The sequence below is a fragment of the Oryzias latipes genome, chromosome 10 (genome assembly GCF_002234675.1).
Source record: "Oryzias latipes chromosome 10, ASM223467v1".
Lineage (NCBI taxonomy): Eukaryota > Metazoa > Chordata > Actinopteri > Beloniformes > Adrianichthyidae > Oryzias > Oryzias latipes.
In genome coordinates, this window is record NC_019868.2 from 738,016 (window position 1) to 763,405 (window position 25,390).

Here is a 25,390-nt window from a genome sequence, read left to right on the forward strand (position 1 = left end):
TTAGACTTCAAAATGTTGTTTTTAGTAGGAAATTTAAATCAAGAGGAGAACAAAACAATTAAACAAATAAAAGAATAAAACAACATTGCACCATGAAAAGTAAAAAAAAAAAAAATCAAGCTTTTCAAACTGCCCAGAAAGGAATTTTCTTCTCTGCTGCAGATTTGACACGCTCTAGTAAAAGGCTGAGTTTCCTTTCAGGGTGACCAAGTAGCGGCAACTATAATAATTCCACTTTCTACAGAGGTAAAACCTGGGTGTGCTGCTCTGCCTGTTTTCATCGCCCACTGTTTGGAACAGGTTCGCTCTGTCTGCTGAGAACTAGGCGCTGCTGAGCTGAAGGTGGTGAGGTGAAGGGAGAAATCATGAAGACAGGCTCGGCTGTGGCTCGTTCCACCCGTCTGAGTTTGATTTCTTCCCCACATTCATTTTTCATTCAGGAAGGTGACACAATATGCTCTCAGCCCAAAGGGCCACAACGTACCATCGATTTCCTCTCACACTGTCAAGCTCTGCTTCTTCAGTCATCCACAGCTTGTAAGTTAGATCAGAGCTCTGCAGGACCAACTGATAAGCAGACATCATGCTTGTAAACACAAACGTTCTCAGCCCGCCTGTCCACATTTAAAGGTGAGAGCTCGATGCAAACATGTCATGGTAACAAAAAAGAGCATATCTATTTATAAATATATATATGTATGTATGTATGTACTTTTTTTTTACGATGGCGCCTTAACCTACCTGTTGCCATAGCTCCTGTAATCGTTCCATTATTTCTGTTTACCTTTATTTTTCCTTTTTTGTTCTTTTTCTCTCTGTCTTTTTTTAATTATCTTCACGCTACTTTTGCATCTGAGGGAATAACACTGGGAAGCATGGACATTGTTTACATGCGCGACCAACTGCTGGCTCTGAGAGAGTCTAGCCTACTTCATGGAGCTTGGCGTGAGATTCCGAAGGAGATACGGAGGAGACGTCGGGGTCACAGAGACTCACGTTAAGAGGAACCGGAGGAGATTTAAGCCTTTCGTGCCTTCAGTCATTATGGGGAATGTGCGCTCGCTGGTCAATGAAACTGAGGAGCTAACGAAGCTGATAAACACCCAAAGGGATTATCGGGAATGCAGCCTAATGAGCTTCACTGAGACGTGGCTGCACTCCCACATCCCGGACAGCAGCGTCCTGGTTCCCGGTCTTACGACCGTGAGGGCGGACAGAGATGCAGCCGGCTGCAGTAAGAAGAGGGGAGGCGGGATTGCTCTGCGTGAGTGAGTGGTGGTGTAACCCCGGACACGTCTGTGTCAAGGACCGACTCTGCACGCCGCATGTGGAGCTGCTGGCGGTCGGAGTCCAACCTTATTATCTGCTGAGGGGGTTCACATCGGTTTTGATGGTGAATGTATGTGTTCCTCTATCCGCCGATGCTGGAAACAGCTGGAGAAACTTAACCAGCACAAAGGAGCCGGCCCGGGTGGCGTCAGCCCTCGTACACTGAGGACCTGTGCCCACCAGGTGTCTGCAGTTCTCCAGCATCTCTTCAACCTGAGCCTCAGACTGGAGAGGGTGCCGCTCCTCTGGAAGACCTCCTGCCTGGTCCCTGTACCCAAGAAGTCATCTTCATCTCCCCCCAGGGATTTCTGTCCAGTTGCCCTCACTTCTCATGTGATGAAAGTGCTGGAGAGACTGGTGTTGGCTCAAGTGAGACCGGTGGTGAGCTCTTCTCTGGACCCCCTGCAGTTTGCCTACCGGCCGCGCCTGGGGGTGGATGATGCTGTCATCCATCTGCTGCAGCTCACTCACTCACACCTGGATGGTGGTGGAGGCATGGTGAGAATCACCTTCTTTGATTTCTCCAGTGCCTTTAACACCATCCGGCCTTCATTACTGGGTGAGAAGCTGCGGCTGATGGGTGCTGGTGCGTCCACCGTCTCCTGGATCACTGACAACCTGATGGACAGGACACAGTTTGTCCGACTGGGCGGCGTCCTGTCTGACGTGGTGCTGAGTGGTGTGGGAGCCCTACAGGGCACTGTGCTCTCTCCATTTCTGTTCACCTTATACACCTCAGATTTTCAGCACAACTCAGAGTCATGTCACCTACAGAAATTCTCTGATGACTCTTTGGTTGTGGGGTGTATAAGTGGTGGACAGGGCGAAGAGTACAGGAGACTGGTGGACGGATTTCTGGAGTGGGCTGGAGAAAATCACCTGCTGCTCAACGTGGACAAGACCAGGGAGATGCTGATCGACTTCAGAAGGAAGTCGATCAGCATCTCTGCATCCTGGGCAAGGATGTGGAGGTGGTGGAGGAGTACAAATACCTGGGAGTGACTATCAACAGCAAACTGAGCTGGAGGAGCCACAGTACTGCTGTTTACAAAGAGGCCTGCAGCAGGGAAGCTGAAGTCCTTCAACTGGAGATCTTCTACCAGTCTGTGGTAGCCAGCACCTTGTTCTCTTCTGTGGTCTGCTGGGGAAGCAGCATTGCAGTCAGTGACACCAATAGACTGAACATGCTGATCAGGAAGGCGGGTTCTGTCATTGGCTGCAAACTGGAATCATTTGAAGCAGTGATGAAGAGGAGGTCACTGAACAAGAGCTTATCCATCATGGACAACCCAGACCATCCTCTCAACCCGGTTCTGAACCGAGAGCGGAGCTCCTTCTCTAGGAGGATTAGACAGCTCCGCTCCAAAACTGCCAGATACCGGAAATCCACAATTCAACTCTACAATACATCACAATGCAACAGATAACCTTTGCACATCTTTTCTTTCTTCTTTTCTTTCTTTTTTGCACATTTGTCTTTCTTACCTGAACTGTCTGTAAATAGCTTTTTAAATTTTACCACCTTATTGTTTACATTTATGTTACATTTGTTTCTTTTTTATATTATTCTTATTCTTTTTTTCTTCTTATGTTTACAATGCTGTCATTGGCTATGGTAACGAACACATTTCCCATGGGTGGGATCAATAAAGTAATTCTGATATATATATAAAAGAAAAAAAACATAATATCGCATTGTCTGATCTTTAAAGAATGTATTTTTTAAATAATGGTGGAAAATAAGTACTTGGTCACAAGTAAAAAAGATTTCTGTCTCTGACAGACCTGTAACTTCTTCTGTAGAGGATCCTCTGTCCTCCACTGGTTACCTGTGAGAACGGCACCTCAAACAGTGACACTCCAAACTCGACTGTTGCCTAGACCAAAGAGCTGTTTAAGGACACCAGAAACCAAATTGTTGACCTGCACCAGGCTGGAAGACTGAATCTGCAACAGGTCAGCAGCTTGGTGTGAAGACATCAACCATGGGAGCAATTATTAGAAAACTGAAGACATACAAGACCATTGATTATCTCCCTCCATCTGGGGCTCCCCCCAAGATCTCACCCCGTGGGGTCACAATGATCACAAGAAGGGTGAGCAGAAATCCCAGAACCACACGGGGGACCTAGTGAATGACCTGCAGAGAGCTGGGACCAAAGTAACAAAGGTACCATCAGTAACACACTACACCACCAGGGACTCAAACCCTGCAGTGCCAGACGTGTCCCCCTGCTAAAGCCAGTACATGTGCAGGCCCGTCTACTGTCTGCTAGAGAGCATTTGGATGATCCAGAAGAGGATTGGGAGAATGTCCTATGGCCAGATGAAACCACAACAAAACGTTTTGCTTAAACTGTACTGGTCGTGTTTGGAGGAGAAAGAATGCTGAGTTGCATCCAAAGAACACCAGACCTACTGTAATGCATGGGGGTGGAAACATTATGGTTTGGGGCTGTTTTTCAGCAAAGGGACCAGGATGACTGATCCCTGTAAAGGAAAGAATGAATGGGGCCGTGTATGGTCAGATTTTGACTGAAAACCTCCTTCCATCAGCATTGAAGATGAAACATGGCTGGGTCTTTCAGCATGACAACCATCCCAAACACACTGACCGGGTAAGGAAGGAGTGTCTTCATAAGAAGCATTTCAAGGTCCTGGAGTGGCCTAGCCAGTCTCCAGATCTCAACCCCATAGAAAATCTTTGGAGGGAGTTGAAAGTCCCTCCAAAACACCACTGCTCTAGAGGAGATCTGCATGGAGGAATGGGCCAAAATACATTTAATGGTTTGTGAAAACCTTGTGAAGACTTAGAGAAAATGTTTGACCGCTTTCATTGCCAATAAATGTTATATAACAAAGTATTTATTGAAATTTTGTTATTGACCATGCCCTTATTTTTTACCATAATTTACAACTAAATTCTTTAAAAATCAGACAATGTGATTTTCTGGATTTTTTCCACATTTATCTCATTGTTGAAGTATATTTAAGATGAAAATTACAGACTTCTCTCATCTTTTTAAGTGGTGCAGGTGGTTTCTTACCCAAGCTTGGGTCCTCTATCAGAGGCCTGAGCTTGAGCTGTGCAGTATCTGATCGGGTTTGAATCAAGACTGGCAAAGGATACTGACTCAGTCCAAAATGGGGCCACTATCAGTCACCGCCACTTATCAGATATAAAGATGACCAAAGGAAGAGATACAGACCACGGATGTTAAGACACAAAGTGTCGTATAGATATCAAGCGCTTCTAACAACAGCTCGACAACGGCTTCTGTTGCTTTTTTATTGGGACAAAAATATTTCTCCTCTACCCTGATCAAATGTCAGTGCATCAATCTCTGTAGATTGATTATTTTTATACAATACCAGCACTGGGGTGCTGGTATTGTATAAAGATAATCTGATTGTGTTTTTCTTTGAAGAGCAACATTTTCTGCTCTGACAATTTGTCTGGAATGGCTTTGTCACCATCAGGCTCCAGGACAACTTAGTGAAGAGTGAGATAGCTGAGTGTGCAGTGCTGAAACATGAGAGAAAAAAATTAAAGAGACTGAAAAGGGAGCTCAACTTGCGTTGTTTCATGAAATTTAACAGAAAGTAACTAAAACACCAATGGCAGTCGGGGACAAAAAAGCAGTTAATTAAAGCAGTTAATTAAAGTGCAGAGCAATAACCAATTTACTATGAATCACTTATTACAGCACAGGGTTAAAGTCCCACTCCAATCATCTTTTGATCTATTTTCAAAGCCTTGCCTTTGTCTTTTAATTATGATTGCTGTTTTTAGCATGTTTTTAGCATGTTAAAAAATGGTCCTTTTTCTATGACAGTTTCTGCAGCAGGAGTTTATCAGAAATTACCCACTGAGTTATAGGCGGGACTTTTGGCGCAGAGTAAGCCTTCCCTCATTTCCCATCATCCCTTTTTTTACACTTTCCCCTGCTAGCTTACAGCCCCTCGCAATCCCAAGCTTACACTACTGATACAACAAAATCCTCTCCACCATTATCCACCTTTGTCATGGTAGGGAGAACACATCAAAATAAGGGTGGGGGTCATAGGATAGCACAAGGGTTATATAGTGCCTTCTTCGAAGGCTCAAAGCGCTTTACAGTCACAGACCCATTCACCCATTCACAAACATTCACATACTGGTGGCGGCTCCGCTGCTGAACATTGGCACGAACCTTCCACCAGAGGCAGGGAGCGGTTCACCACTACTGAACTACTCCACTACCACTACCTACCACAGCACCACGGTCGCCCCTAGTATTGGTCCAACACTGGAGTTATTCAGCCGTACAGTTTAGAGCGGGATTCCAGCTCAGAGGAGGAAAACAAAGACCTACACAGATCTATTTGTCTGACAGTGGATGCATCAGAATGGAGCAGAGCGGGAAGCTTGTGGCCCACCAATTGTGGTACCTATGTCACTGCTACAGACTTTTTCCAATGTTGTTTTTTCATCTCCTACTGATTTACAAAGATTTGAATAAACAAATACCATGAATTTTCTTCATTCATGTCCTCCATCATGGCAAAAATGCCACAAGAAACTGTTAAAAAAGCCAAAACCAATTTTAATTAGAGTGGGTCTTTACGTGATTCCCTAAATAAACCCATTCCTGCTCTCTTTTTCAAAACGTTAGTATTTCAGATTCCATTTGTTTTTTGTATTTGTTCATTGTAACAACTAACCTTTCAAATGAGAAGACAGAGGACCCGTTGTACATTAATGATAGAAAAGTTAGAAAACAATGAGAAGAAGTTTGTGTTTCTCTGCAGCCGTCTAATTTAAAACTTTCATTATAATCTTTGGGTAACCAATGTTGACCAAAGTTAAGTTATTGAAAAAACAGTAAGCTGATGTGAATCACAGTAAAAGTAAAATAAACTGACTGTAGACAAACATTTTTGCATGTATATTCAATTCAATTCAATTCAATTCAATTTTATTTGTATAGCCCAAAATCACGACAACAGTCGTCTCGATGGGCTTCGAAGTAAAACATGAAATCAAAAGGATCACGAATACAAAGAGTTCAATAGAAAAATACTAAAATGAACTAACAAACTGACTAAGCTATACTGGCATCCCTGCCCTTAGACCCCCCTTCGCGGTAAGGAAAAACTCCCAAAAAAACCGGATTCCGGAAAAAACGAAGAAACCTCAGGGGTGCCCACATGAAGGAGGGATCCTCCCCCAGGACGGACAGGCGATTTACCAGAAATCTTAGAGAAGAATTAACTTATCTAAATCTACAACTACATATATAAAAGTCCAGCAGACGAGCTTCATCCAGCCGTGGTTGTGGGGACAGTCAAAGGCGCGAGTCGAGCCGGAGACAGGAACCACAGCCAGGTGTAGGAGCAGGAGCAGAGACGAGGTACTCGGTCAGGTACAGAGCAGAGACGAGCCAGAGATGAGCCAGAGGCAGGATCCACAGCCAGGTGTAGGAGCAGGAGCAAAGGCGAGGTAAACGGTCAGGAACTGGAGCACGGATGAGCCAACTGGAGTCTGGAAGCACTCCCACTCCCCAGGAGGGGAGAGGAAAAGAGGGACAATACATGAATCGCACTGCACCAAACAGAGGCATGGAGAACTAAATGATAAATTATGATCAAGAATAGAGGAGAGGAAGGGTAGAAGTAAAAAAGGAAAGAGGACAGAACCCCAGTGCACCATAGTTACCCCAGCTTCAACTTCTAGCAGCCTTTTAAAAGAAATAGTTATTATTAAGTTTAATTTAAACAAACTAACATTAAGTTAAATAATCTCTGAATACTAGCTAGTCTGACAATAAGCCTGTCCAAAGAGGAATGTTTTCAGTCTAGCTTTGAATGTAGAAACTGAGTCGGCCTCTCTTACATGAGCTGGGAGTTTATTCCATAAGACAGGGGCTTGGTGGCCAAACGCTCTACCTCCAACCGTACTTTTACTAATTCTAGGAACCACAAGCAGTCCTGCATTTTGCGAGCGAAGTGTTCTGATTGGTTGGTAAGGGACTATGAGGTCCTTAATATAGGACGGGGCCATTCCATGTAAGGCCTTATAGGTTAACAGGAGGATCTTGAACTTAATTCTAGAATCAACTGGGAGCCAATGGAGCGAAACTAACACAGGAGTGATGTGATCTCTTCTGCTGGTTCCAGCTAACAATCTAGCAGCTGCGTTCTGAACAAGCTGGAGACTTCTTAAGGAACTCTTAGGACACGCTGCTAACAAGGAGTTACAGTAATCCAGCCTCGACGTAACAAATGCATGGATGAGTTTTTCAGCATCACTCTTAGAAAGTATATTTCTGATCTTAGCAATATTTCGCAGGTGAAAAAAGGCAGTTCTACATGCCTGAGATATGTGAGCCTTAAATGATAAATCCTGGTCAAATAAAACCCCAAGGTTTCTAACTGTGGAATTGGGGGCTATACTTATGCCATCCAGGGAGACTATCTGAGCAGACAGAGCATCTCTGAGGTTTTTAGGACCAAGTATAATGACCTCAGTTTTTTCTGGGTTCAAGAGGAGGTAATTAATTGTCATCCAGGTCTTGATGTCACTGATGCAGGCGTTCAGTTTCTCTATCTGGTCATTCTGGTCAGGCTTCATGGATAAATACAACTGCGTATCGTCGGCATAACAATGAAAATTAATGCTGTGTTTCCTGATTATGTTTCCTAGGGGTAACATATAAAGCGTAAACAGGATCGGTCCCAAGACTGAGCCCTGTGGGACTCCATAGTTGACTCGAGTGCACTGAGAGGAATGGCCATTTACATTAACGAACTGATACCTATCAGACAGATAGGATTTAAACCACTGGAGAGCAGATCCTCTGATCCCTATGTCCTGCTCTAATCTATGGAGTAAAATACCGTGGTCGATAGTGTCAAAGGCAGCACTGAGGTCCAACAGGACCAGAATAGAAAGTAGTCCCTTTTCTGAGGCCAATAACAAGTCATTAGAGACTCTAACTAGTGCAGTTTCCGTACTGTGGTGAGGTCTAAACCCCGACTGAAAGTCTTCAAAGTGGCTGTTGTCCTGTAGGTGGCAGTAAAGCTGCTTAACTACAACTCTTTCTAGGATTTTAGAAATAAAGGGCAGGTTTGATATCGGTCTATAGTTGGCCAAGATGCTAGGATCCAAACTGGGCTTTTTCAGAAGAGGTTTAACAACTGCATATTTAAAAGACTGTGGCACGTAACCCGTTTCCAGAGAGGCATTTATCATTGTTAATATGGGATCATTAATTAGGGGAAAAGTTTCTTTAAAAAGTCTAGTGGGAATTGGGTCTAACAGACACGTTGAGGATTTGGAGGACGTAATAATTGATGTTATTTCCGCTTGATCCACAGCAGTGAAGCAGTCTAATGTTACAGAGGTTTCTATGGATGCCTCCATTTCTACCGCTTCAGCCTGTTCTGGGCTGATAATAGGAATAACTTGATTTAACTTATGTCTAATATTTGAGATTTTACTATCGAAAAATGTAAGAAAATCATCAGAGCTGAGAGAAACAGGAACATGTGGTTCTACTGAGCTCTGACTGCGAGTTAATTTAGCTATAGTGCTAAAAAGAAATCTTGGATTGTTTCCATTCTCTGATATTAAGGTTGAATAGTACTGGCTTCTAGCTCTACGCAGAGCTTTTTTATAATTTAATAGGCTATGTTTCCAGATATCCAGAGACTGCTCTGAACCGGAGCGGCGCCATTCTCTTTCCAACTTACGGGTTTCTCGTTTAAGAGAACGAGTTTCAGCGTTAAACCACGGTGCTACTCGGTTTTGTCTGACGAACTTAGGTTTCAAGGGGGCAACAACATCGAGTGTACTCCTGAGGGCTTGTAAGGCATCATTAACAAAGTGGTCATTTATACTAGGACTGATACTATGGGAGCTGGTCTCAGAGTATTTTCTCAGAATATCACTAAGTACTGGCTGAACTGTGTGTTTAAACTCAGACACAGAACGGTCAGTTAAGGTTCTTCTAAGTTGTTTCTTATTCACTGGGACAGAAGGATGTTCCAGTGTAAACTGGAAGGTAATCAGAAAGTGATCAGAAATGATGGGGTTAAGAGGAAGGACACTCAGCTGGCTGATCTCTATCCCATGGGTTAGAACAAGGTCCAGGGTGTGCTTATGACAGTGAGTGGGTTCATTCACACTTTGGGTGAAACCAACATCATCTAATAAAGCTGCAAAAGCCTTTCCTAGGCAGTCACTGGGGTCATCAACATGAATATTAAAATCCCCTAATATTATAATTTGATCAGAATCTAAGACAATAGTCGATAGGAAGTCGGAAAACTCAGTTAAAAATTCTAAATATGGGCCGGGGGGGCGATAAATAATTATGAGTAAAACAGGTTTTCGAGTTTTCCTGTTTGGGTGACTTAAAGACAATATGATGCTTTCAAATGAATTATAAGCATTTTTAACTTTAGGGCTGAGAAGTAAGCTAGACTGTGATATTACTGCCAAACCACCTCCTTTCCCTGAAATCCTGGATTTCTGATAGTTAGCATAAGTGGGGGGGGTTGCTTCATTCAATCTAACATAGTCATCCTGATGGAGCCAAGTTTCTGTTAAGGCTAAAAGACTAAGATTGTTATCAGTAATTAACTCGTTGACTAAGAGGGACTTGGAGGAAATGGATCGAATGTTTAATAAACCGCATTTAATGACATAATTCTGCTTGTGAGAACTGCTGTCTGTCACTTTTAAGTTTCTATGACGCGCTCCTTTCATTTGTCTTTCAGCACATAAGCTAAAGCTCGGACCTGCTTGACTTTCCCTGCATGGGTTTTGCACCGGCACTAACCCTAAGGGAGGCTCAGAGGAGCGTTTTACACTGCTGCTCTGCGCCCGGGTCTCGTCTCTGGATTGTCAGGTTAACAGACTAAGGCTAGCAGAAATGTTTCTAGAAAGAAGAGCGGCACCGTCCCGGGTGGGATGGACGCCGTCTCTCCGCATGAGACCGGGCTTCCCCCAAAACGCGCTCCAGTTATCCACAAAAACAACGCCGTTTTCTGGGCACCATCTAGAAAGCCAGCGGTTAAATGATGAAAAGCGGCTGTACATTTCATCACTGACTAAGTTCGGCAGGGGACCAGAGAAAATTACAGTGTCGGACATCGTCTTAGCCAGTTTACACACCGAAGTTACGTTTAACTTAACCACCTCTGACTGTCTCCGTCGGGCATCATTACCGCCTGCGTGAATCACGACTCGACGGAACCTGGACTTATTCTGAGCTAACATCCTAAGGTTCCCCTCGATGTCACCAACTCTGGCCCCCGGATAACACCTGACTGTAGCCGCTGGGAGCTCCACGTTTCTAACTTCAGAAGAGCCTATAACCAGAGTTGAGTGTTCAGCGGGTGTGTCGCTGAGGGGGGAGAACCTATTACTAACGTGGAGTCTCGGGTGCTCTAAGTTTTTGCGTTTAGCACTATGTTTCCTCCCAACCGGTACAAACCCCTGACTGTCTCCCGGCTGTTGGGAGGGCGCTGGGGTGCTAGCTAAGTTAGCCCTGGTAGCGCATCGGAAATGTAGCTCTCTGAATGTGGATACACATGCAGTTCTGAACCCAGCACCTTGATAATAGATTATTGTCACGTCTGACTGTCTGATTGATAAGAAGTAAAAGAGAGAGCAGAATAATGTTACTTTTCAAGTAAAGGGCAACTTTCCTTTCACTTTAAAGCTATTATAGAAAACTGTTTCTGTAAATGTTGTTAACAATGAAGACTAGACCCTTTTTCTGAAAAAAATCACTGCTGTTGGCTCTTCACCAGCATCAATCTGCCATCAGGCTGTTAGTCTTTGCACTTCAACCTGTGTTATTTCTTTGTTTAGTGCTGTTTTGTGTCTGTGTTTTTATTGAATTAATAATCCTAAAATAGCATGAATTCATAATTTTACATTCATCTCTCTTTGCCATGTCTGTGCTCATATTTTCTTGGTTTTCTTTTAAATTGGCCACAAAGGAATGATTTTGTGCATTCATGGAGCATGTGATGTTAAACAAGATACAACAACCTTTATTTAGTCTTTCTTCAGCAACATTGCCTTTTTAAATGTTAGAGACTTATTTAGATTGGGCCATGTCATTTGCAGGATTTAGCTGGAAAGCAGTAAAACTTTTTTTCTAAACTAATCAGTTTTAGCTTTGGGTCCAAATGTTATTGTGTTTTTAAACACATTTATTTTGCTTCTTTTTTGACAGTAGCTTTTCCCAGTTGTTTTTTGTGGGAGTTGTGGTGGTGAGAGGGGCATTGCAGCTAAATGATTCCAACTTATCTTTGGATGTCATTCGCTCCAAAACACGTCTTTGCTGTTGAAAATAAAAGGATTCCTTTTGCCATAACTGATTTCCAGCCGTACACTGACAGTCTGTTGCATTTCCACTGCTCAATTCCACTCAGAATGCCTTCAGCCATAACTGCTGCCTCTGGCCTCTGGCTTGTTTCTCTAAGTGCAGTTTTTTTTCTGTTTGGTAGGATTTTGGAGATGACGGCTCCCTGTATATTACTAAAGTGACTACCACCCACATGGGCAACTACAGCTGTCATCCTGATGGATATGAGAAGTTGTTTCAGACCCACATTCTTCAAGTAAATGGTAAGAAGTTTATACACACTCTTACAGTTTGTTGTTTTGTAAAGCACCTACCACAAATATAAAACAACTGATGATGTAAAAAAAAGACAAGAGAAAAAAACAGCTTTTACTCATTCATTCTATTTATCAGAATGACCATTCTTGCTCTGATACCCTTTTCAGCATGTTCTTGATAATCCTCGTTCTTTTCCATTATATCTTTTAATGTACAGCAAATTATTAAACTTGTAAACTGACCAAACTGATGCATTAATGAAAGTGTGTGGTGCTTGCTGGCTGACATTTTATATGTTCAATATGTTTGAAATATTACATCTAGCTAATTTTTATTCAAGTGGAACAGGTGCAATTTTCTATTGGTGATATCACTCAGTATGAATGTGTCACTATATGTGAACTTCACTCTTTTGGCTGACAAGCTCTGCTGGTGATGGGCTTACTTTGTCAAGTTTGAGTCAAAGTGGCAGCAAAAACATGCTACATGTATTCATGGTTGTATATTCAGGGAACTTTCTGTCAAAACCAGAGCCCGTCTTTTTGGGGCTCAAACTCTACGTTTCAGTATTGTTTCCATACCTGCTCAACAACACACTGCTAATGAAAAGGGTCATGAACTCTGGCCTTAGGAACAGCTCAGCCAGAAATGAGCACTTAACTTGTAGCTCTGTGTCTTCTGGCAGTGACTATAAGTGATTTTATAATACTCAAAGGTCTCGCATAGTCCTTTTAAAGTGTTGTAGGGGTTAGTACTCTTGCCTTACAGCCAAAAGACTCAGGTTGAAATCCTGGCTAGGACTTTCTGTGTGGAGTTTGATTCAAGATTCAAGATCAACTTTATTAATCCCTGAAGGGAAATTTAGTTGTAGTAGCAGCACCATGGAAATAAGAAGGGGGATAAAAATAAACACAAGACACAAAATATACAATGAAGAAAAGAAAAAAACTATACAGTTGGAAACTCTAGAACTCTCAAAAATCGTATGTACATCCAAGTCTGCCACATGAATTGTGAAGTCTAATGGCTGATGGTATGACTTCCTTTGTGTCATACATCAAGTGTTGTGAGTGTAGCAAAACTGTTCGTACATATCAGTGACTAAAGCATGCAGAACTCTCCAGTTGACTGCAGTCTGAATACAGTCCAAATGCAAGGTTCAGGACTCGATCCGGACCAAAATTAGCATACTCTCTCTGGACCAACAGATTTTTCCGCTCTGACTACACCCTGAGTTTTTCTTACCCTAAATATGCTCCGTGCTCAGAGTGGAACAACTAGACCTATCGGCCACTGCAGCCAGGCATCTCAGGATGTGAACAAAGTACGAAAGAAGCTGCAATGAGCCACGAACAAACGTGGAGGAATGATGAGACAGACCATTGAAATGTGGTTGGATGAATGCAGGCTCATTAAAATAACTTTTAACATGATACATATGGCTTCTTACACTGTTTTCCCGACAATCTGTAATGTCATGAACACTTATCAGCGTATCTTCTTAATGGTCGTCTCCTCAGTAACCGTCTTGCAGCATGTCTCTACCAAAGCAGCAAGTAAAAATTTGTTTTACCTGATGTTGATACAGACATTCAAAATAGGTCTACGAAATAAAAAATTTCAAAAAGTGAACTATCGTGACAAGGATAGCAAAGCGCAGGATCTTTATTCTTTCATTCGTTGCTTGACTGTAGAGATCTTCAGTTACATGCTTTTGTTTACAAGCTTTGATTTGAAACAGAAATGTCCGATTGAAAAGCAGTCTGAATACAGACCAAATGCAAGGTTCATCTGGACCAGACTAAGCGGACTCGATCTAGACCAATGGACTACACCCTAAGCTAATGTATGAATGACAACTTGTTCACACATTGTGGTGGAAAATCTGATGTGGCCTGACTGTCTGGAGCAAGGTCAACTTGATCCAAGTCCATCTAGCTGCAATCTTTACAATGTAGTAAGGTTCTGCATTTTTTGGTATCTGTTGTCTTTCTTATCTTTACATCTTGTCTTATTGCACAGATCCTAAAATGCCGTGGAGCTATGGTAGGAATGGTCTTTGATTTGTCTACTCACCAGGTTAAATGTATTTGTCATTTGTACTGGAATGACCAACAGCCCTTTCCTGTGTTCCCTGAATCTCAGCTGCAGTTCCACGAGTGATACAGCCATGTTGAGGGTCGTTATGTTAGCTAGGAATTTTTGCATTTTTTTACATACTAAATGTTAGGAAAAGTTCAGAAACTATTTTGAGGCTTCTTCCAACCAAATCATCAGCTTCTTAGGATTCTGAGTGAGGGATTTATTTTTCAGAACGGATTTTGAGGATGAGTCTTGAAGAGGTTTGAGTTCGTAACTAGGAATTATTTAACCAGAGGCTGGAATCTTTGTGTGGCGGGAGCTTTGGCGTGGCTGGAGACATGGCGTGGCTGGAGACATGACGTGGCGTAACTGGAGTCATGGCTTGACAAGAGTCTTGGCGTGGTGGGAATTTTGGCGTGACTGGATACGTTATGCGACTGGAGTCGGGGCTTCACAGGAGTCTTGGCGTGGCTGGAGATAGGAAGCGTGGAGTCGGACCAGACTGCTCTTGATAGGGTAAACCCAGGTGGACACTCGTGGGAAAAGGACCTGAAGATGAGACGAATAGAAAAGGTAAGTAAAGCACCTTGAGGGCCGTAGGCTGACACAGGAGGGATTGATGATCCTCTCGATGGTGTGAGATCCGATGTATCGGGGAGCAAGCTTACGGGAGGTAGCCTTGATAGGGATGTTCTGAGAAGAGAGCCAAACCCTCTGACCTGGCTAATACGTGGGTCCCACCACCCTGTGACGATTGGCAATACGACAGTTGCTCTCACTGGTGCTCGGGAGAGCTGCCCTGGTCTGATGCCAAATACACTGACACCGTCGGAGATATTGTTGGACCGAGGGCACTGCTACATCGAGTTCCTGCGATGGTGGGTATCCAAGGGAAGCCTCAAATGGAGACATCCCTGTGGCAGAGGATGGGTGATTGTTAGTGGCGTCCTCAATCCAAACCAGAAACATTGACCAGTCTGTGGCATTTTCAGCTGCCAGGCACAGAAGGGCGGCCTCTAACCTCTGGTTTGCCCGCTCTGCCTGACTGTTGGCCTGAGGGTGGTTTCCAGAAGGAACGCTCACAGTGGCGCCCAATGCAGAGCAGAAAGCCTTCCATACCTGAGACATGAACTGAGGTCCGCAATCAGAGACTATATCCTTAGGAATGACGTGGTGGCGGAAAACGTGCTGAACAAAGAGTGGGTAACTGAGAGTGGAATGAAATGAGCACATTTGGAAAAACGATCGATGGCAGTGACTATAATGGTGTTGCCTTGAGATGGAGGGAGTCCCCGTGACAAAGTCCATAGCGATGTGGGACCAAGGACCACTCGGCATGGGCAGAGGATGTAATAAACCAGAGAGTGAAGAGTTAGAAGACTCGGGACGAATGTTGCCTGCCTCAAAAATGTAGCCCAGGCCGGGGAATAGTAGACACATGAAATTCGCATTTCTCGGCTTTGACATATAATTGGTTTTCGAGTAAACGTTCCAGAACATGATTCATGTGTTGAGAAGTGTCCTGGGACCGGGAGTAAATGAGAATTTCGTCTAGGTATACAAACATGAAGCGGTATAGGAAATCTCTAATACTGGAAGATTGGAAGACTGCTGGAGCGTTAGTTAAGCCAAAAGGCATTACAAGGTATTCAAAATGCCCTAGTGGCGTATTGAAAGCAGACTTCCATTCATCTCCCTCCCTAATACAAACCAGATGATAAGCATTGCGAAGATCCAATTTCGTGATTACACGTGCTGCCTGAATGAAATAAAAAACAGAGCTAATTAGAGGGAGAGAGTATTTATCTTTGACAGTTATTTGATTAAGTTCACAAAAATTGATACATGGGCGTAGAGTTTGTCCTTTTTCTCTTCGAAAAAGAAACCTGCCCCTACTGGGTAAGAGGAAGGGCGCATATGTCCCGAGGAAAGTGGCTCCTTAATGCAATTCTCCATGGCAGCTTCTCAGGACCAGACAAATTAAATAATCTGCCTTTGGGCAGGGTAGCGCCGTTTAACAACTCAATGGGGCAATTGTAGGGTCCATGAGGTGGAAGAGCCCCCGTCTTAACTTTGCTGAAAACAATTTTTAAATCATCGTAACAGGTAAGAACTCGAGAAAGGTCTATTTCTTCAGTGATATTGTTAACGTGGGGAGAAACTGGGGGAACTGCCGACTGAACGCTATTAGCCATACAATAAGAACTCCCATTGGTGATGTGCTGATTAATCCAGTCAAACTGCAGATTGTGAGTACGGAGCCATTGAAACCCCAAAATAATAGGTATCTGGAGAGATTGAGTGATGAAAATTTGAATGTGTTCTCTGTGGTTATTGGATGTAATGAGAAGAACGGGTTTGGTGCTATGAGTGATCCTAGAAAGTGGCTGACCTCCTAATCGATGAGAGGAGGGATTCGATGGGAGGATCCAAGGGTTCAGTGGGAAGATTCAGTTTAGTTACGAGGTCATAATCGATGAAACTCTGTTCGGCACAAGTCAACCAGAGCGTTAAAAACATGAACCCCAGCATGAGGACATAGCTTGACAGGAATGGATAAAAAGTTCTTTCCAGTATCAGATACTGAACTATCTGCCCGCAGCCTGTCTTCTAACGGGGGGTTTTGCCTTTTAAACGAAGCTGGCATTGAGATACAAGATGTCCAGGGAGGCCGCAGTGGAAACAGGTACCTTCTTCCTTGCGTTTTTGTCGTTCTTCCAGAGTTCACTTGGAATGACCAATCTGCATGGGTTCTTCGGTGACTTTACCTGAGGAGTCACGAAATGGTTGAGGAGGTGGATCCTGAGACGATGTATGTAAGGGAGAATTAGAGTGTGGTTTAAAATCTTCCGTTCCACCTGTCGCTCCCGGATACGAATATCGGAGCGTAGCGCTGCAGAGACAAGATCTTCAAAGAAATGAGTTTCCGGTTGGGAACATAAATGATCTTTGATAGTCTCATTCAGGGATTGATAGAAAATTCCTTTTAAAGCAACATCGGGCCAACCGGCTTCAACTGGCAGAATACGGAAGTTGATCAAATGGTCACCAACAGAACGGTTGCATTGGTTGAGGCTAAGCAAATGACGCGTGGTCAAACACTAATCTGAACTCTCCAATGAAGTGGTCAAAAGGAAGATGAGGTGGGGTTGATGGGGTTGGAAGCGATGTATGCTTGAGCCCACTCCAAAGCCTTGTTTCGCAGATAATTTAAAATTAACGTAACCTTAGTGTGGTCTGATTGGTAAAATCTGGGTGCTTGCTGAAAAATTAATTGACACTGAAGGAGGAACCGTCCAAAAGCTTCTACATCACCATGAAAAGGTTCCGGTTGGAGCCGGAAGTTCTCTGGAGCCATAGCGGTAGAGGAAGTTGTCAAGTTGCTGGAGACCGGATGTGGAGCTGTAGCCGTGGCATTAGCAGTGAATTGTCCAGTTATTCCATCAGGGTTTTGGGTATCCTGTACAAACGTAAAAAAAGGTCCTGTTGGGCAGAAGCCATCTGGGTTAGGGCATTGGCCTGACGACCCAGAATGAGTCCGTGCTGGGAGACAGTAAAGCGGAGTCCTTTCGGGTCAGCTGGATCTGGAGTTTGCCTTGTTCGTTCTGTCATGATTCGAAAAACGAAGCAGACCGAGATGCTGGAACCAGGAAGGAAACTCAGGAGAAGAGGTTTTTAAACAGAGAGATTTATTTTCCAGAACGGATTTTAGGGATGAGTCTTGAAGAGGTTTGAGTTCGTAACTAGGAATTATTCGACCAGAGGCTGGAGTCTTGGCGTGGCGGGAGTTTTGGGTTGGCTGGAGACGTGCCTGGAGTCGTGGCTTGACAGGAGTCTTAGCGTGGCTGGAGATAGGAAGCGTGGAGTTGGACCAAACTGCTCTTGAGAGGGTAAACCCAGGTGGCCAGATGGGAAAAAGGACCTGAAAATGAGGCGAAGAGACAAGGTAAGTAAAGCATTTACTTGAGAGCCGAGACAAAACTTGGTGACCAGACTAAGAACCATTAGGGGCAACAAACTGGCAATGAATGCTGGAGCTGAATCTCCCTAAGATGGCTGGTGGTAGATGAGGTGAGTGTCCACAGCTGGGTCCAATCAGGAAGGCAGAGGAGAGAGGGGGGGGGGGGGGGGCTGCTAGAGGCACCATGACACTGAGCAGTAAGATGTAAGATGTTGCAGCAGTTATTACAATCCCTCCTGTCAGCTTTGTTTTATTTACAGTTGTACAATGTTATTATCCCTCATGTGCTGTGGCACTTAATTGTTCCTCCAGCTTGGTCATGGCACAGACGTTCCTGCTATTCTGTGAGTAGTGTTCTCTAAAATATGCTGCCATGGTCCGGGTCAAAATGGGGTCTGGGTTTTTCTGAGTTCATTAATAGTTTGATCACGTTTTGTGAACCATCAGACTGGTGCTCATTTTCAGTGTCTGTTATCTCGACGAAAATCTTTTTTATGTTGCTCAGTCCAGTACAAAGTCAGTTGAGTCTGGTTCTTGGTAATTCTGTTTGTAATTTTCATTAAGGTTTAATGAACAACAGTGCAGGTCCCAGCCACAAAGCACTGGTTAGACCAGTGCTTCTAAATTAATTTTTGCAAAGCCTCTCCTGGGAAAAAAAAGCCCCACCCACCACCACAACCACCTGCAACACCACGAACCCCCCACCACCACCATTGCAACACCACAATCCCCCACCCCCACCCACCCACTCGCTGCAGTGACTTTGTCTATTTGCGCCCCGAGCATTTGCCCGTATTGCCTATGCGTACTAGTGCGCACCCCACCTGGCTATTTGAGAAGCACTGGGTTAGACCATGAAATATTTTTAATTAGAGGCCCCTTTAAGTTTCTCTAATAAGAGCAGAATACAAGTGCTTGTCAGCCAATTTGTTTACAATTCGTGTTCAATTCAATTCTTCTTCATAAAGTCTTGTACTGTCCCTATACCAGACTGTATAGTGACTGTACCAGCACAGTGGCGTTGTGGTAAACTGAGACTGGAAAGTCATGGGTTCAAATCCAGGCTGAGTTATAACAAAGTCTCTAAAAATGCCTCCCTGCCTGACATTCAGCATTAAAAGGTTGGATAAGGGTCCCAATGGCTCCCCCAGGGCAAATTTCCCACACCTAGGTGCGTTACAGATAATGTGTCTTTAACTTTATAAGATTTCAACTCTGATTGTTGAAGAATTATTCAAACTAAATATTGATGGAAACTCAATACTATACCATAAATAGCATTGGTGAGAGAAGTTGTTGTCAGGTTAGAATCAGGAATAAAACCATGTGAATGCTCAAACAGAGGCAGGCTGTCAAGGGCGGAGGTCACATGGTCGAATTTGATAATTGCCATACTGCCACTAACGAGGTGGATGTAAATAAACCCCTGTGTAGTTGGTGTAAAAAGCTTTTCTTTTTCTTTTCATTTGACAGACAGTTAGTTCATTATCATTCTCCTAAAAGATTACTCTGAGGTTAATTACACTGATATGCATGCCATATTGTTTGCATGGAAGCAGAGGGAATCCCATGAGACTAATGGCTTTTGCTTTTAATTAATATTGTAAAATCCACATGACCTTTTTATTGAAGACTCAGTTCCACATTTGTGGTGAGGGGTAAAGTGTCTAAGGGCCTGCTATCAGCGCACGCTGAGATTTTCTACAGCTCAATTAGGAAACAGCTGAAATGGGCTAATCCTGGAAAGTCTCTCTCGTATAGCTTCATGCGCAGGACACAAGCCTTCAGAGATTAAAAAAGGTGGAGCTGGATGTTCACTCTGAAGAAGAGAGGACACTTAGAAACAGGTCTACATTTGCTTGAACTGACTACCGCCTGCTGCACTTAGACGGAACAATCTTTCCATTGTAATTTATGTTTATTTTTAACCCTGAACTGTCCTGTTAATAAGTGTCAATTCAGGCCACTGTGTGACCTATAGGAAGCTACATTTTATGGGTTGCAAACATTCTTCACTCTTTCAGTCACTTGGCTGACAAACAGATGATTGTTTGGGGAGAATGATGACATTTGGAGTCTCCAAACACACAAACATACCAATCATATTCTGCTTCCCCCTCTGCAAATTCTAAGCTGGAGACATCTGATGACATAGAAAGTGTTTATGGTTGTGTGATCTTGCTTTTGCCATGACGTACTCGGGTTGGGGGTTCAGATGAGCTCACCTCAAATTAATTTGCAAACAGGTTAATTATGTTTTTTTAGCTTTGTGCGACATTTACATCATGTTTCATAATGGATCTCACCTTTAGCTTTTAAAGTATTTTTTTATTGGTGAATTGTGCAGATTTTTCCTTTTCCTTTTGGAAAGTTCTTGTTTTATCATTATTGTAGTATTTATTGTTGTTGTATTTCCTTTCTTTTTGAGCCTTTCTGGCTCTGTTCCTTTGTGCTGCAGTGTAATCAGAGCCGAGCAGCAGATGTCTGATGGTGTCTGATGGTTTGTCATGTTGTGTAAGTCAGCGTCAGCAGCATTTTATGGTCTGGTTGAGGAGTGGACCTGACGGCAGTCAGCAGTACCTGGTCAGTTTACATAAACTGGTGTGCTGACATGTGTGACCACTTCTTTTTGTGGAAACAACTTCATGTTTGATTAGATGGAAAAACTGCAAGAAGATATGTTAGGAATGTTGTGTGTGAAGACGTGGTTTTCTGTTTGTGTGCTCGCCGGCTCGTCTTCTCGCGCTCTGTGGCAGACGGGAGTCTTGCTGAGTGATTGACGACTGGCTGGGGAGCTTTTATGATGGAGCTGTCAGGCCTGCTGTGTCTCATTCTCCTGCAGCGGCTCTCCTGACATAAAAACACATCAGAATGCAACTTACAGTCACATTTGTCTGATTTGGGTTTTCAGCAGAAAATTCTTGTGCCTGGCTAAATTTTAGGTGTTTGTTTTCACAATTGGCTGAACTGATGCAGTGACGAATGCATGCAGAAGGAGAATGTGTGCACCTGCATACTGATAGAACCAGTCTCACAGGTGTTCTAGAATGGGAGAGGTGTACCTCACATGAAAATAAATACAATTATTTGCATTTAATGATGTCTTAAAGCTAAAGCAGTTCACTCCAGCAAAATGTAATTAAAGCACTTGATCTTTAAAATTCAGGACTTTGAGTATCAGAGCATTATATTTTCAAACCAGATTTATTTTTTATCATCTGATGCATGTTAGGTGAAAGAGAAAGAGGCCTAGCAATGTTTGCACTGAAAAAAACTGAAACATTTCAATTAGCCGTGTTTGTGGCCTGCCTTTGAAGTCATGGCTTATTGTTTAATGTGAGCTTACCTGGCATGACCAGAAGAGCTCCCTGGATCTTTAGAAAAGCTTCTGGTTTCCAGCTAATTTTGATTTGAATTGGCCTTTTGTTGTTGGTTTTTATGTTTCTCTCTACTTGAAAGGATTTTTTTTTTCCAGCAGCTTAAATGCAAATATCACGTTTGAAACCTTGGGAGAGGAGACAAACACGAGACCCTGACTAGTGGACAAATGTTGAGCATTCTTTCACATGTTTGTTCTTAACTGAGCTCCCACTAAAGCATTTTCTGCACAGATGATTGCTTTTTGAAATATATGTAAGCTGTTTTCACTGTCAAATTTGCTCAGTTTCTTTTGAACCTAATTATTGGATACATCCAAGTGTTGCCTTCATTTGTGTTAACGCAGCAGTTTAAGGTTTTCTTTACACTTGTACATGCTTTCTACCAAACAGACTGCGGTGACGGGTTTCCACATTTGGATTCTATCCCAAGAGTCCAATAATTCAACCCTATCAGCGTGCAGACATTTCACTGACCAGTTGGAACTCTTACTGCATAAATATATACTTTAAAACCTGCAGCAGAGAAGATGGACTTTATCTCCCACATTCAGCTGCAGAGGGAGCACTGACATGAGCTTTTTTCAGATAATGAGCCTTTAACTGGGGAATGAGCTTTATTGAGTTTGCAAGCAGCCACTGGGATTTGCAACTACGCCGACAGGATGCAGCTCCCCCAGCACACCACTCCGTCCCCCCACCCCTCTACTGCCGCTGCAGTCTCAGCGGTGGCGCATTAATGACAGCAGTTTTCTCAGTGGGTCGGGGATATTTAGCAAAAAGGTCTGGGTGTGCGCCACCAACACACATTTAAGGAAAAGATGGACATCAGATCTCCCCCCCTGGACACCATTTTAAATGGTTTGTCCTTAGTGGAGGTGTGCTCTACCTGAGAAACCAAAGGGGTGGAGTGTTTTAATGAGCACACTTCTACTGCTGTCACATTTTAAGTTGTCAGCTACATAAAAATGTGTCTTTTTACATATTTTATTTTACCAACCGGCATAATAGTTTTTTATTTAAAAATTACATGTCTATCAGAATTGATGTTGGTTTTAGGAGATAAAACGTTTGTTTTAAAAAACTGAAGCATTATTTTCCACTTCTGAACATGTAGCCTAGGACTTGTACAACAGTTCATGTTTGGTACTACTAGGTATTGTGTTTTTTAGAATATAAAAGTCCATGCTAATATTTAGTAAATCACTCCTGTGGGGTTTTATCATCAGTCTTATGCTGTTATGTCTTTTTATTTTCACATCTGAAAAATATGAAATCCATGCCTTCATTTTGAAGATTTACAATCTCAATGAACCGCCGGTAATAGTGCAAACCACAGTAACTATGTGACTAAAATGCATGTGAATCCTGAATAACAATCCCAAATAAGTATCCCAACTAAACCAATTAAGTCAATGGTCTTGTTTTCTTTCTCACCAAATTGTTCAGCTGTTGAACAGAGGAACTAAAGTACTGTGTGTTTCTATGGGAGTCTTGGTGGCAGTGTGGTTACCTCTGACAGGACAGTGTGTGACTGTCACTGGTGAGGTAACCCAGGCAGAGCATTCTCATGAGCTCCAAACCTGTGATCAGCAGATGGTTGCGGTAGCAGCCTCAAATCCTTTCCCCTCACCTGGTTGAGTCAAGAGTTGCTCTGCCCGACTGCCAGGAAATAGTCTCTACAGCATGGCACGCTTTCTCTGCCAAAACCTCCACACAGACCGCTTTTAAAGTGAAAAAAGAGGGCAGGCCCAATCTGGGTCGTTGAGGCTCAAAAGAGACAGTTTACAACAAGACGCTCTTACTTTACCCACTATCATCTTATCATCCTAACATTATGCATAGTGTTGGTGTTGTTTCATTGCTGCTATCCATCTGTGAGTCATCATCCTTCACAAAAACTGAGTCCTTTGAGGTTTCATCATTGCTATGGTTTTCTAATAGGACAACTTCCAATAAAGGATGATTCACTTTTATTTTTTTAATGTTTTCTACTGCAAGAAAATAATGAGTTAGCCTGAGGATGTTTCAAACAACCAGCAACATTTTCCTAACCAATACATAATGGATAATATTCATCTATTTGGGTCATAATGAGTTGTGTTTATTCATGGATCTTGGAAGAAGAAAATGAGCAGTTGTTGTTTTTTTATGTGCTAAGGCATGACCTTAGCACATTGATGAGATGTGGAGTCTCAGATTGTGAAGCCCTGGTCAAAGTAAGCAACATTTAGCTTGTAAGCTCACTTATTTTTTTTTCTCTGTTGACATGCTCTTATCTCCCTACTGTCAAAAGGTTACAGGAAATCAATGACTACCAAATAAACCCAGACACAGCAGAACAGAGGTTATCTGCTGTTTTTTAACAGTCTGATGTGTAAGGCTGCATGAAGAATGTTAACCTTATCTACACATGTACATATGCACCAATGATGCTTGTTATGCAAAGCTACAAGTTTAGGCCTTGTCTAAAGTCTCTGTTACGTAAATCTTACTGAATCATGAATCTTATCTACCCCTGTTTTCCTTCCCAGTTCCTCCTGTCATCCGAGTTTATCCAGAAAGTCAGGCTAGAGAGCCAGGTATCACGGCCAGCCTGCGCTGCCACGCCGAGGGCATCCCCAGTCCACAGCTCTCCTGGCTCAAGAACGGCATGGACATTAAGGTCAAGTTGTCCAAACAGCTCACCCTGCAGGGTAAAGAGAAGTCCCCATATGACTGTCATCTGTGTGAACTGCCTTCTGTTCTCATGGCCTTTAATTCAACATCAGACATATTTGATTTGAGACAACAACAAAACTGCAGATAAAAGAAAGGCAGGGATCAGATCATTAGATCTTAAAATCTGCTAAAAAATATTACAGCGTCTGTCAAGTAATGCATTTAACTAAGTGAAGTATATTGTATCTCTGTAATGTATAGACATCACGACTCTTTGGGTACGGTCTACCCAAGCTATACTTTGTTATTACTACCTACAATACAGTCATGTTAAAATGGGCTTTGTAACCCAGCTGAAGTCTGACAGGTTCAGTGTTTTGGGTTGTTACTCACACTAGTGCAGCCTCTCAACAGCAGGTCTCCGTGATGCACTAACAGCGAGGTAAAGGTAAAGCTACAACTGTGTGTCAAACTGCAGTGAACTGAGTTGAATGCTGTGCAAGCAGAGCTCCTTCACAAATTTGAAATCCTGCATTTGTTTCTTACACTCACACGCTTTGTGGATTATTATTATTATTCTAAGCAGGAAAGACATGTTTGCTCTTTTTTTAGTGTGGAGCAAATTCACTTTTTTTGTTTCCTGCCTGACAATACTTTTGATCCTCCGTCTTCCGAGATATGGATTCCACAACTATGCACTCGCTGAACATCTTTGTGAGCACTGCTCAGACTGCATTTGGTGTGAAAACCACAAAAAAGCATCGGTACAAACAGAAACCAGGGTCTAACTTCAACACTCTTGAACTCTATACAACTTTCCACCTTCCCTCTCAAATGGTGGTAAATGTTGTTTGCAAATGCTAATATCTGTCTCTGTATTAATCTATTTCTTTTGTGTGTTTGTGTTGTTGCTCACAGCCAATGGGAGCGAGGTGCACATCAGCAATGTGCACTTTGAGGACACGGGCGCCTACACTTGCATTGCCAAAAATGAGGCTGGTGTTGATGAGGATATTTCTTCGCTTTTTGTGGAGGATTCTGCTCGGAAAACCTGTATGTATGAGTCCAGCACCATGACCTCCTGCTTTTTATTCACAGGACCAGAAGTGTTTGCTAATTGAAATCTGATGTTCGAAGATAACAGACATTAATGGGTCATGTCCTGTCATTCATTGATAACTTAGGGCAAATTAAGACTTCTTTTCTTCCTGGCAACAGGATTGTTGGGCTTTATTTCACAAGGTGTTTTTTTTTAAGAATTACAAATTGTATGTTTTGCATGTTTTCATAACCAATGCTGCACAGTAGATTTTCAAGAACCAATGGTGTAGGACCCAAAAATGCAGGGGACCATGTTT

The 25,390-nt window shown here is 43.0% G+C and overlaps 1 protein-coding gene across 1 annotated transcript in view; it reads left to right on the forward strand.

Annotated features, from left to right (window-relative positions):
* fstl5 (follistatin like 5) overlaps positions 1 to 25,390 on the forward strand; it is a gene marked incomplete in the record, with an annotated part of 185,151 nt that overhangs the window by 107,677 nt on the left and 52,084 nt on the right. Inside the window, 3 exon segments of the mRNA XM_023959489.1 lie at positions 11,836 to 11,956; positions 23,906 to 24,067; positions 24,951 to 25,085. Coding sequence (XP_023815257.1) covers positions 11,836 to 11,956; positions 23,906 to 24,067; positions 24,951 to 25,085 — 418 coding nt within the window.